This window comes from Rhineura floridana, chromosome 8 (genome assembly GCF_030035675.1).
Source record: "Rhineura floridana isolate rRhiFlo1 chromosome 8, rRhiFlo1.hap2, whole genome shotgun sequence".
NCBI lineage: Eukaryota > Metazoa > Chordata > Lepidosauria > Squamata > Rhineuridae > Rhineura > Rhineura floridana.
The window spans coordinates 27,321,057-27,334,356 of NC_084487.1; the positions used below are offsets into that span (position 1 = coordinate 27,321,057).

A 13,300-nucleotide genomic window follows, 5' to 3' on the forward strand; every position below is an offset into this window, starting at 1 on the left:
ACTGGCCATGGCTCTCCAGAGTTTCAGGCTGAACCAAGGAGACCTGGACCCAAATCCCAGCTCTGCACTGAAACTCTCTAAGTGACCCTGGGCTAGTCACTATTTCTCAGCATAACCCACTTCACAGGGTGGTTGTGAGGATAAATGAAGGCAGGGGGACATATAAGCCACTCTTTAGCCCCTTGCAGGAAAGGGGGTATAAAAAAGTAATAAAATAAATAAGACAGGGCCCAGTTTGAGCCAGGGCTTACTACGTCTCAGCCCCAGAACAGGCAAGGTTCCAATCTGCTATATCTGAAGCAGTAATAATAGAGAATAGCCTTGAGGATGTGATGCTTGGACCATAAAGTCTGTCCTTCACCACCACAAGACAACCATCGGGTCTCATACACCTGAGGATAGGGGCAGAGTGTAACATTAGACAGGTCCGTGCAACCACTTCTGTGCTGGATCCTTGCGCTTCTTCGCTAATCAAAGCTAGCAGGGATGGAACAGCCGGCTGGGTCAGGGAAGTGATTAATGCCTCTCTGTGAGAGGGGGTGGTCCGTGGCTGCCTTAAAGAGCCGTTAGTGAGACCACTCCTGAAGAGACCCTCCCTGGACCCAGAAAATCTTAATAACTATAGGTCGGTAGCAAATGTTCCATTCCTGGGCAAGGTCCTTGAACAAGTGGGTGAAGGCCAGCTCCAGACACTCCTGGATGAGACCGATTATCTCCATTTCAGTCGGGTTTCAGGCCTGGTTTTGGCACAGAAACAGCCTTGGTTGCCCTGTATGATGACCTCTCTCGGGAGAGAGACGGGGAGTGTGACTCTGTTGATTCTCCTTGATCTCTCAGCGGCTTTCGATACCATCGACCATGGTATCCTTCTGGGACAACTGGCTGAGTTGGGAGTGGGAGGCACTGCATGGCAGTGGTTCCACTCCTACTTGGCGGGTCAGCTCCAGAAGGTGGTGCTTGGGGAGCATTGCTCGGCACCCTGGACTCTCCAGTATGGGGTTCCGCAGGGGTCAGTTCTGTCCCCCATGCTGTTCAACATCTACATGAAACCATTGGGTGCAGTCATCCGGAGCTTTGGAGTGCGTTGCCATCAGTACGCTAATGACACGCAGCTTTATTTTTCCTTCTCATCCTCTTCAGGTGAGGCTGTCAATGTGCTGAACCGGTGCCTGGCTGCGACAATGGACTGGATGAGGCCTAATAAACTGAGGCTCAATCCAGACAAGACTGAGATACTGTTAGTGGATGGTTCTTCTGACCAGATGGTGGATGTCCAACCTGTCCTGGATGGGGTTGCACTCCCCCTGAAGGAGCAGATTCGTAGCTTGGGGGTTCTCCTAGAACCATCTCTGTCACTTGAGGCTCAGGTAGCCTCGGTGGCACAGAGTGCCTTCTACCAACTTCGGTAGGTGGCCCAAATACGCCCCTATCTGGACAGGGATAACCTGGCTTCAGTTGTCCATGCTCTGGTAACCTCCAAGTTAGATCACTGCAATGCGCTCTACATGGGGCTGCCTTTGAAGACGATTTGGAAACTGCAGCTTGTGCAAAATGCAGCGGCCAGACTGGTAACAAGGACCAGACGGTTCAAACATATAAAACCAATTCTGGCCCACTTGCATTGGCTGCCTGTATGTTTCCGAGCTCGATTCAAGGTGCTGGTTTAATCTATAAAGCCTTACATGGCTTAAGACCACAATATCTGATGGAAAGCCTCTCCCGACACGAACCCACCCGTACACTACGCTCAACATCCAAGGACCTCCTCCGAGTGCCTACTCGGAGGGAATATGGGAGTCTGGCAACAAGGGAGAGGCCCTTCTCAGTGGTGGCTCCCAAATTATGGAATAATGTTCTGTTATCTTATCATTATTATAACTGTTATCTTTTCAGTGCCAGGTCAAGACTTTCCTCTTCTCCCAGGCATTTTAGCATGTGTTTTTAAATTGCTTTTTAAAAATGTGTTTTTAAATGTGTATATTTGTTTTTAACTGTTGTAACCGCCCAGAGAGCTTCGGCTATAGGGCAGTATACAAATGCAATAAATAAATAAATAAATTGGATCAGGTGTGGGGAACCTTTGGCCCTCCAGATGGTGCTGTACTACAACTTCCCTCAGCCCCTAAAAACATGGCCAATGGCCAAGAACGATGGGAGCTGCAGTTTATCAACATCTGGAAGGCCAAAGGTTCCCCACACCTGCATTAGATAGTCTAAAGGGGGCTGGTTTCAAAGCTGTGGAACTCACTGGTTGATCTCAAATCATTCATACCCTACCTTTTAGAGTTGTTGCAATGATAACCCTATAGTGCCATTCTAAGCTCTTTGAAGGATGAGTGGTATACAAGAGTCTAAGGTAAGAGAAGTGCAATTTCCAGACCAACCAGAGCCCCAATACAAGTACCTCTTCCCCAAATATGAACCCCTTGTGCAAGGGCTGATGTAGACTTCTTCGGAAATCTCAACAAATGAGTTCATCTTCATGCTCAAGTTGAAACCAGCTGCTGTATTTGGGAGGTGTACTGTTCCCTTCAGTGTCACAGGAGGAGCATGGGCTGTCAGCTCTAGCAAGCATGGCCAATGTTCAGGGATTATGGGAGCTGTAGTTTAGCAACATCTGGAGGGCCAAAGGTTCCTCACACCTGCACTAAGTGCAGGAAGGAATTACAACTGGACAGGGTGAAGAAGCAGATCACAACAAGCCCCTAGCTTCTCATGAAAGGCCACACCCATGCAATAGCAGATGACGGCACAGCCCCCAAATTACACAAGTGCAATTGCTTTTCCCAACCAAGTCATAACAGCAAATAACCATCAGTACATAAAAAACAAAATACAGCAAGTAACCACAGAGAAGCCAACCCTGTGCCTTCCAGATGTTTTAGATACAAACTCTTATTAGCCCCAGCCAGCATGGCCAACAATCAGGGAAGATGGGAGCTGCAGTCCAACAACATTTGGAGGGCACCTGGTTGGAGAAGGCTGTTTTACAGGAGCCCCATACAGCCAGCCACAATCCAGTAATCTCCCTTCACATATATGCAAGAGAGAGCACTAAGCACTCAACTCATAGGCACTGCTTGCTAAAGACTCCTGTCTGAATCATGATCCAGGCACAAAGTAGGCAGCAGATGAACCAAGCAACAGAAACAGGAGTCCTATTTATTTACTTACCACAGTTGTATGCCACCCATATTTATTTACTACATTTGTATATCACCCATATAGCGAAGTTGTCTGGGTGATTTATAGAGACATTAAAGAAGGAAAATGCAACCCAATCTACACAATAAAAACACTAAAACCGGTTATGAAATAAATCACAGCAGCTAAAACCAGCATAAGTACACAGCAAAAGCAATTTAAAACAGCAGAAAACTAAGCAAGGGGAAAGCTGGTGGAAAAAGCTAAGCACCAAATATATGTGCCCATTGCAATGGACAGGTCTTGCGGAGTAGACCATGGCATGGATGCCGGGTGAGCTACTCTGGGGAAGGCAATCCATAAGTGGGGTGCCACCACAAAAAAGACCGTCTCTGTACTAACAACTCATGTCACTTCATTAGACAGAAGGCTCAGATGAAGATCTCAAGGCTCAAGCAGGCTATGTATGGGATCAAGTAACCCAGGCCCAAGCAACATGCAAGAAAGAGAATATAGGACCAGTGACACCATTGTCTTTCCAAAAAGGCAGCCCCCTATGTATCTGGAAGGGGAAATGCACGGGGAATAGATCAGGTGAGCACACATCCAGAGGGAGGAAGAGAAAAGGAGCACAGGCTCAAGGTGATAGTACAGCAGGGATAGGAAGCCTGTGGTCCTCCAGATGTCCTTGGACACCAACTCCCATCAGCCTCAGTCAGCATGGCCAATGGTCAAGGATGATGGGAATATTAGTCCATCCCATCCACACCACCTGGAGGAGCAGATTCCCTATCCCTGTGGTAGAGAGACAAGGCTATGCTACTGGCTACAGAAAAGGGTCATTCACTGTAAGTGATATCGCTTTTCCTTCTAGTGCTGATTGTAACAGATCTGGTTTATTTAATGTTTGGCTTATGGGGGAGGGAGGGAGGGAGGGAGGAAGGAAGGCCATTCACATCCCCCTCAGCAGCAATCCAGTGCGTACCACCACTACTTAACTTGCACCCTTTTGAGACTCTCTCTGCTAGCACACAAGCCTTCATCTTTTACTCCCAAAAGTCATTGCTGCAGTGCTGAACCACAGAGCAGCTCAAGGCGCCATGTGATGCTGTCACCCACCATATTCAACAAGAGCTTTACGTTATGCAGCTTTGTCACTTTTCCCAATGGCAATTTCGAATGGAAGATGCAGAAAGCCCAAAACGCATTCTTGAGCAAGTTAAAGCAACAGGGCACATTCTGGATGGAAAAGAAATCAGCTCTGGGAGCCCTACCTCAATAGCCCCCCCCCAAAAAAAACAGGCATTATTAAATTTTAAATTTTAATCAGTTGCCTTTCCTCCCCAAAGACATACAATGAAGTTAACACTTCCAGAGCTGGAAGCCAAATGCTGAGACCCCTCCCTCTCCCCATATTCCACGATGCATGCTCAGCAGCTAGAAAGGGGCAGGGTTACAGCTCAGGGGTACAGCTTCTGTTTTGTAGGCAGAAGGTCCCCCAAGTTCAATCCCCAGCAACTCCAGGTAGAGCTGGGAATGTCCTTTGCCTGAAACCCTGGAGAGCCACTGCTGGTCAGTGCAGACAACACTGAGCTAGACAGACCAATGGTATAACTCAGTATAAGGCAGGTTCTTATGTAGGGATCCAAATCAAGTGTCTCTTGTGTCCACCCAGAGGGACAGTTCTATGAACGCAGGAAGCTATCTTATACCGAGTTAGGCTGCTGGCCCATTAGCTTAGTACTGTCTACACTGACTGGCAGCAGCTCTCCAAGCTGCTGTTTACTCAGCTGCAATGTATGGAGATGAAATTGATTTATTTGCTAAAACACATATGATTGACTGACGGTAAGATTTCTTTCCTTGGAGGACAGCCCTAATAATTTGTCTTAAATCTAGGAAGCTGCCTTCTACAGAGTTAGTCTGTTAGTCCCTTTCATTCAGGACTGGCAGCAGCTCTCCAGGATTTCAGGCAGGGGACCTTCCCAGACTTACATGCAAATGCCAAGGATTAAATCCTGGACCTTCTGCATGCAATGCTCTTACCCTACCATTGAGCTACTGTCCTTCCGCAAATACCAGGGGCCTGTTGGACGACAGCCACGTCATGGCAAGGACAATGGCAGAGCATGGGAAGGACAGAAATACTGTGCATAGGAAAGTGGCAACTGGGGTCAAATTGGGCAGGCAAGGATATGAAATGGCCACTGACTTAAATGGCTTTACAAGGGACACGTTCTTGAAGGAGACAGATTTGTGTGGCTATTAGCCATGGTGGCTAGATGGAACCCCTAGGTTCACGGGCACCGATACCTCTGAATATCAGTTGCTAGAGGGCAAGCAGTGTGTGTGTGGGGGGGGGGGGAAACCATCATCTTCACACCCTGCTTTGGCTTCCCAGAAGCATTTGGTTGGTTACTGTGGGGCAATAAGATACTGGACTAGATGGACCTTTGGTGTGTTCCAGCAGGGCCCTTCCTGTGTTCATGTTTATTCATTCGTTCACAATATTTACCACCCCAAAACAAAAGTTCTCTCTGTGCAGTTATTTATTTGTAAAATACAAAAACAGGACATGAAACATCAAAGCTAAAACAAGATATATCCAGCAGAAGAATAAAACCAGAGCAAAACCAACAACAGACAATAACAGGGCAAGATCTAAAAACACTGGGAAGTTTGGGAAAATAAAAACTCTGTCACAATGAAGGCACCAGGCGAGCCTCTCTGGGGAGGGCATTCCACAACCTGGGTACCGCCACTAAAAAGGCCTTTTTAGCAGCTCTCTTGTACTGGACCAGACTATTTATTTTTCTACACCAGCACCACATGCCATCATTTATGACCTTATGACTGGGAGGAATTGCTCCAGTATCTCAGACAGGGCCCTCCCTGCCTAGCCCTGACGCCGAACACAGAGTCCTCGGAGGATGAACGAGATACCCCACAGGTAGGGTCTCCTGGAACTACTGCTAAGGGTCCCCCTCAGGGATGTCCTCTGATGGGAAGCCTGAAGAACCCTTGGAGCTGTCAGAGGAAGAGGTGGAGCCATCCCACAGACCTCGAGGACAGTGGCACCAAAAGACCCGGGCCCAGGCTAACGAGCAACGACACACCAGAATCATAATGTGGCTTGTGTGCAAGGGATCTACTCATGAGTAAGAGGTCTATTAATAAGTAAGCATCCCTGAAACTTTATTTCTACCAGCAACTGGAGATAGGGCGTGGACCAAGAGGCCATAATATATAAAGTCTCCCTGCTGAGTCTTCTAGCTAGTGGACACGATACAGAACTCTGCCTCCTGGTTTCCCTGCCTTGCTATTTTATCCCCTGCCTTGCTATTTTATCCCCTGCCAGAATACTCTGTGCTACTAACCTTGGACTGACCTAGTCTCTTGATCACGTTTCTTGGACCTAGACCAATTCACTATGCTTGAGCATGGCTTTTTGAGTCTATACTGTGCCTTGAACCCTGCTCTCCTGGGTAAGTGTTTAGCTAAAAGTCTTTTAGCTCCTAGGACTGAGACCCTAGCCCCTTGAGGACATCCCCTTAGCACAGCAGCTACCACTTACAACCCTTTAACTAGAGACAGCAAGGTATGAGCATGGGAATTCAAGCATGCACTGGCCTCCTGAGCTAGTGTCTATTTCCCACAGCCCCTAGATAACGTAGCTGTATATCCCAGAGACCCCCACATGAGGGACCAAAAAGGTACAAGCCAGGAAAGGAGGCATGACCCAGGCTGAGACTATAAAGATCTTGTAACACAGGGAGGAAGAATCTTTGGCCTCCAATCACCCCTGACCATTGGCCATACTAGCTGAAGCTGATGGGAGTTGGCACCCAACAATACCTGGAGGGCCAGCAGTCCTCCTTTCCTGCTCTCAAGCTCCCCACAGCATGGCATCTGCTTTGCGTGCAGAATGTCCCAGGTTCAATCCCTGGCGTCTCCCGTTTTAAAAAGGTAGCAGGTGATAAGAAACCTCTGTCTGAGACCTCAAAGATTCACTACCAGTCAGTACACGATGCTGGGCTGGACTGGCAAATACATCCAACCTGGCACAAGGCAGCTTCCTGTGTCCCAAATGCTACTAAGTGGGAGACCCGGATTCTAAACTCACTGCTGACTGAAGCAATCTGCATGTGCTGTTAAGGATGGAGACAGCAGGGGGAAGGAACAGAAGCGAAAAGAATGCCAACAATCTGATGTGAGGCTTGAAGGGATGATTTCTTCACTTATTGTATTAAAATATTTATAGCTCATTTATTATAGTTTATACATCTAAATATTAATTACATTTTATCAAAGAAATGTGAATGAATAGTCTGACCTGGTATACGGCAGGTTCCAATTTATATCCACCTTTCGGCTGTGGCTCAGTGGCACAGCATCTAGGTCCTAGGTTCAAATCCCTGGAATCTCCAGTTTGGGCTGGGAAGCACTCCTGCCTAAAATCCTGGAGAGCCGCTGCCAGTCAGTGTAGGCAGTATTGAGCTAGATGCATCAATGGTATTAAGCAGCTTCCTATGTTCCTTACAGGGCAGGGTTAAAGGGAAGGGAAGAGAAGAGGGATAGCGGCAGCCAGTTCATGGAGGCTGAGACTCCGGAAGACAAATCAGTTGGCTTGAGACCATTTTTGACCCAGGTACAGAGCAATATACATCAATGGGAAAGGGAGGTGTCAAGGCTGCATAAGCCTCTGGCATTAAACACCAAAGGGAGAGCCTTCCCCAAATGAAAAAAAAATCCTGGGAAAAGGCAGGGAATTATAATCACTGGTTCTCAGCAGCAGCAACCAGTATATCATCACCACCAAGTGAGATACCGTTCTTGGCTCGGGGACAAGGCTGAAATTTGCATCCCTTCCATAGCCAAGGTTCACTAGAAACCAAGAAAGAGTCTTCTCCCAGCAAGGAAAGGCTGCACACATTTTTAAGGATTGTGGCTCTAGTCAGCAGAGGCTAAGAGGAGCAAAGAATGAGCTCAGAAGGAATGCCAGCTCTAGCCACTGCCCAGACCACAGGAAACGCCTGGAAAGGCAGAGCAGGTATGGGGAACCTTTGGCCTGCCAGATGTTGCTGAACTACAACTTTCAACATCCCTGGCTGTTGACCATGCTTGCTGGGGCTGATGGGAGTTGTAGTGTGGGGGGGGGGAGGTTTTCCACTCCTATTCTAGCTGTCTCTAGGGTCCCAGGATTCAGCTAGAAAAGTTTCCAGGATTAGCTGTGGCACGGGCTGTGGTGCCAGGGGGCAACCGCATGAGCCTGAGGGAAAGAACACGAAGATGCGAGTGTGGGAGAGAGAAGCGGATGGTGACACAAAGTGGCAAAACTGGCACAGGTCGCACTCATTACCTGAACACAGAACCCTCTCCAGCTCAGCAGCTGAGCAGAAGGCAACTGGTTCAGACTCCCTGCCTGAAACCCTGGAAAGCCACTGCCAGTCAGTGTAAACAACACTGACCCAGATGGACCAATGGTCTGACTCTGTATGAGGCAGCTGCCTCTCTTCCTGCCATTCACTGGTTCTTCACTCCATCCCCTAACAGAAGGGGGAAGTTCCCCTCCGTATGTCCAGGGTCCTTAATTTTACCCCCCCTCCTGTATTGCCATCCACTATAAACATTTTTTTACTGGAAGCAGGGACTCATCTCCCCCTCAATGCGACTCCAGGAAGCGTTACGGACGCTGCGATGACACGATTTCCAGAACTAGCTTTTATGTCGCGCAAAAGATCAAATAAAACGCGCAAATGACCAGGTAAGAAATCGTTGGGATAACGAGAAAAAAGTGCTGTGTGAAAGCTGCCAAAGAGTTAAATAGCCATAACCTTCTCCACGCCACTGAATAACCAGGACAATGAATGCCTATGGCTTCCCCCCCCACACACACCCCGGGCATGTGCAGAGTGCTTTCGTGTCTCCCGGGGCCTAACTCCCTCCCACGATCTCGGGCGATGGGGCTTTCAAGGCTTCCAGATGTTCAGCCCCGGAGACTTAACGGCGAGCTAGGCGCTGCGAAACGCGGGGAGAGAGTACTCGCTTGGCGAGAAGCTTGCCCTGCCCGGGTCATGTGCAGAGTGCCTCCGCGTCACCCGGGGGCCTATTCCGCCACCACGATTCTTCCCAGCCAGGCGCGCTCCGCGCTGCCCGGTCCGGAAGGCGAGCGGGAGGACGCCTGGCACGGACTTTCCACCAGGGCGGCTTTTCGGTCGCTTACTTGAAGGTGAGGACGCAGAGCGGGCGGTAGGACTTGTGGCTGGTGTTCTCGGCCATGCCCTTGCCCCAGAAGTCGTTCCCGAAGGCAGCCGCCAGGGGGGCTCCCGCCCGCACGTCCGGGTTGTTGACGATCGCCCACACGTCGTCGTGCACGAACTCGCCGCGCAGGGAGTTCAGGTAGCAGAGAGCGGCCAGCAACGCCGCGCCGGCCCCGGCTCCCCAGCGCCCGGCCCGGGCAGCCCAAGCCCACGACGGCTGGCGCAAAGGCGCTCGTGCCTCCCTGCTGCTCCGGCTGCAGCCCGCCGCCGCCGCCGCCGCCATCCTCTTGCCGGGCTAGCTGCCTTTCTCCGCGGCGGGGCATCCCCAGTTCAGCTCCTCGTCTTCCCTCCACGCCTGCATGGCGCCAGAGCCGAGCCACGAGCAAGGGCTGGCGGCGCTGCTGCTGCTGCTGCTGCTGCTGCTGAGGCTGCCCGCTCGCGCTCTGGCGCTGCTCCGTCGGCCCAGCTGCAAATAAACAGCCGCCGCCTCCCCACGCCATCCCTCCCTCCCTCTCCCCCCCCCGCACGCATGCTCCCTGCAGCACGCGAGCCTGCCCTCCCCCCTGCCTGGAAGCTGGGGGTTCTCCTGGCGAGGGGGGAGGGGACCAGCGGGGGGGGGAAGCCTCTCTCATCCCCTAATCTAGCCGCATGTGCAACCCTCCCGTCCAAGGCCGCCGCCACCACTCCGCCCTAATTCCTTTCCATCAAGGTTTCCCTCCTCACCGATGAATCCCCAACAGAGCATTGCAAGCAAATGTAAAGTCATGCAGGTTTTTTATTTTGAAAAAGTATGTATTTCTCCAAGGGGAAAGAAGGGGACGGTGGCAGAAGACTCCGGAATGTGGACTCCCAAACACCAGCTTTTCCGGTTGACTTTGTGCCTCATCTCTAGCGCATTGGTTCCCAAAGTGTGATCCGTGGACACCATGCAGGTGGCCCACGGTGCATCCACGTTCAATATTTGCATTGATTTCTAAGTTGTTGCTTTTATTTCTTGCGTTGTATTTCTTGCAATTTGAGTTCTGTGAAATAGAAAAGGTAATCCAGTAAAATACAGTATAAGAAATAAAAGCAAGAAAAACACAATTTAAAAAGCATGCAGTGTCTAGCCCGGCACATTGCAATTGCTACAGCAAGTAGTAAATGTTGGGCTGTTGACCCATAGGCATTACTGTCTTTAGTTGTTTTCCATAAAGCCTGCAAGTTTGGAGAAGTAACTGTTATCTCCTGGCCTGAGAGAGAGCAGACATCCAAGGCCAGCGGTTGTCATGGTAACGTGAGATAGCAACTGGGAAAGTTCTAACAGAGTCTGTAAGTTGTGTCTTCTGTATATTGCCTCTGAACTGAGAGGTTGTCTTCTGTGTTTACCTTTGGAGAGAGATGTACCAGAAGGGGGGGTTACTGAAGAAAATCTACATGTATTTACTCTTAAGCCTGTTGGCCCTAATGTCTTAATAAAGACTCTTAACCTGATCTAATGCATCTGAGAAGTTTCTTGCTCAACTTAACTCCAAAGTAACGTATGCTGTGTCACGCAAGAACCGCCACCATAAACAGGGTTATGGGCCCAGATCCACAGCGCGTTACACAGGAGTAAGTGGCTGGTCTGAACGGCAGACGGAGTTCCAGAGAGGGCAGCTTGATTGATTGTGCCAGACAGAGGTGAGCAGGATGGCTGTAAACATGTCTGGAGGCTTGCCGATGGAACGACTTAATGAAAAGAATTATGGCAGTTGGAAGCCAAGGATGCGTGCTTTCCTAGTAAAAGAGGGTTTATGGGAAGCTATTGATGGAACACCCCCTGCACCCCTTACAGCGGCTTGGACTAGGAACGATGAGAGGGCTCAAGCTTTTATTATTCTGGCTCTATCAGACTCTCAACTTCTACACGTGAGAGATGTTACAAACGCCAAACAGATGTGGGACTGGTTGGAAGGCATTCATGTGCAACAGACCGCGGGATCTAAGTTGTGTTTGGCAAGGAAGCTGTACCAGATGCGCTTCATGGGTGAGTGCGAAATGAGTGAGCATCTCACGGAATTCAGGCGCCTATTTGCTGAGTTGCAGGATCGAGGCATGGAACACTGTCCTTCAGAAGACCTATTTGATCCTTGCTTCACTCGATGGGACTTGGAATAATTTTGTTATGGGAATCGAAACCATGCCTGATGGAGGCCTGAACGTTGAATTTATTGAAGAAAAGCTGACCCAGGAATGGCAGCGGAGAAAAGAGGCGAAAAGTGCCGTGCCGAAGGAGGCAGCCGGAAGCAAGCAAAAACAGCAGCGGCTAAAGGCATGTTTTGTTTGCAGAGCTCGTGAGCATCTCCAGAGAGACTGTGCAGTCAAGTGAAACTCCAGGGACGGAGGCTGGAAACAGAGCAGTGTGACCTTTGTTTGTAAACAGAAGTCTCAAGATTTAGGACCTGTTAACTGGATTCTTGACAGCGGTGCGAGCCATATATTAATCACAGACAGGAGTTTGTTTTACACTTCAGAAGATGTGCAGGACTTTGTTTTACTTGCGGATGGATCGCAGAAGAATGTGGAGGCTCGAGGACTGGTGAGATTTGATAAACTTGGAATACTGTCAGATTGTTTGTTTGTACCAGAACTGTCTCATAACGTATTGTCAGTAAGAAAACTGGTGAATTCTGGGTATTGTGTGTTGTTTGACAGAGGGAAATGTTTTGTGCAAAGAAGAGGCAAAGTTGTCTGTCAGGGTTTCATGACACAAGGGCAGTTTAAAATGACCATGGGTGTAAAGTGTGCTGATGCCTTAAGTTTAATGAGGCGGAAAGAGAATGACGGTCAGAGCTGTAAGAAGACAGCTGTTAAAAGCACACAGCCACAGTATTCATGTAATGCAGTCAGGCTGATGCCTGAAAGAGTGCATCGCAGCCGAATTGACAAGCCACAGGGTAAGAGACGTGGCAAACGTGCACCTAGAGCACAAGAGAATGCATATTTCAGAGTTTGGTGTCCAGAAACACAGCAATTAATCCTGAGCAGAAGCATTAAAGTTGCAGAGAAGCCTTGGGATCAAAGGCAAACAGTCTTTCTCACAGGGTCAAGTGACACACAAGCACAAACACAAGCGCAAACATTTAAACCAGATCTTGACATAAAAGTGGAAGGCGCACGAAGATCGAAGAAACGTAAGGCTGAGGAAATGGAGGATCCTGGGCAAGCTGTGCCAAGCACAAGCATAAATGGGGGGGCAGAGAGAGCAGAAGCCCTAGTGCCTTTAAGACGTTCTACAAGTTCAAACATAGGGAAACCGCCTGAAAGATTTACTGTGGGGGTAATTACCAGCCCAGGTATGCATAAACAAGTTGAGATGGATCCTGAGACACTGTATTTGACTTGTGTTCAGCCAAAATTTGATTGAATAAAGTTCTAGCTAAATGTACAGAGATGTTCTGAAATGTACTGCAATGTACTGAGATGTAATTTGGATCTGTATGATGCAATGTATTGAAATGTATCACCTTTGTATTGTAGAAATGTATTGCTGAAATAGAAAAGTTATAGATGCAATGGAAAGATTTGCAGTCTTGATGGAAAAAGGGGAATATGTTGGGCTGTTGACCCATAGGCATTACTGTCTCTAGTTGTTTTCCATAAAGCCTGCAAGTTTGGAGAAGTAACTGTTATCTCCTGGCCTGAGAGAGAGCAGACATCCAAGGCCAGCGGTTGTCATGGTAACGTGAGATAGCAACTGGGAAAGTTCTAACAGAGTCTGTAAGTTGTGTCTTCTGTATATTGCCTCTGAACTGAGAGGTTGTCTTCTGTGTTTACCTTTGGAGAGAGATGTACCAGAAGGGGGGGAGACTGAAGAAAATCTACATGTATTTACTCTTAAGCCTGTTGGCCCTAATGTCTTAATAAAGACTCTT

At 48.9% G+C, this 13,300-nt stretch overlaps 1 protein-coding gene across 1 annotated transcript in view; it reads right to left on the reverse strand.

The window, feature by feature from the left end:
* TMTC1 (transmembrane O-mannosyltransferase targeting cadherins 1) overlaps nt 1–9,876 on the reverse strand; it is a 228,684-nt gene extending 218,808 nt beyond the window's left edge. The window contains exon 1 of the mRNA XM_061638680.1: nt 9,368–9,876. Within this exon, the coding sequence (XP_061494664.1) occupies nt 9,368–9,687 (320 nt within the window). The 5' untranslated portion in view covers nt 9,688–9,876. The remainder of the gene's footprint in view (nt 1–9,367) is intronic.
* Between the last annotated feature and the right edge of the window lie 3,424 nt (nt 9,877–13,300).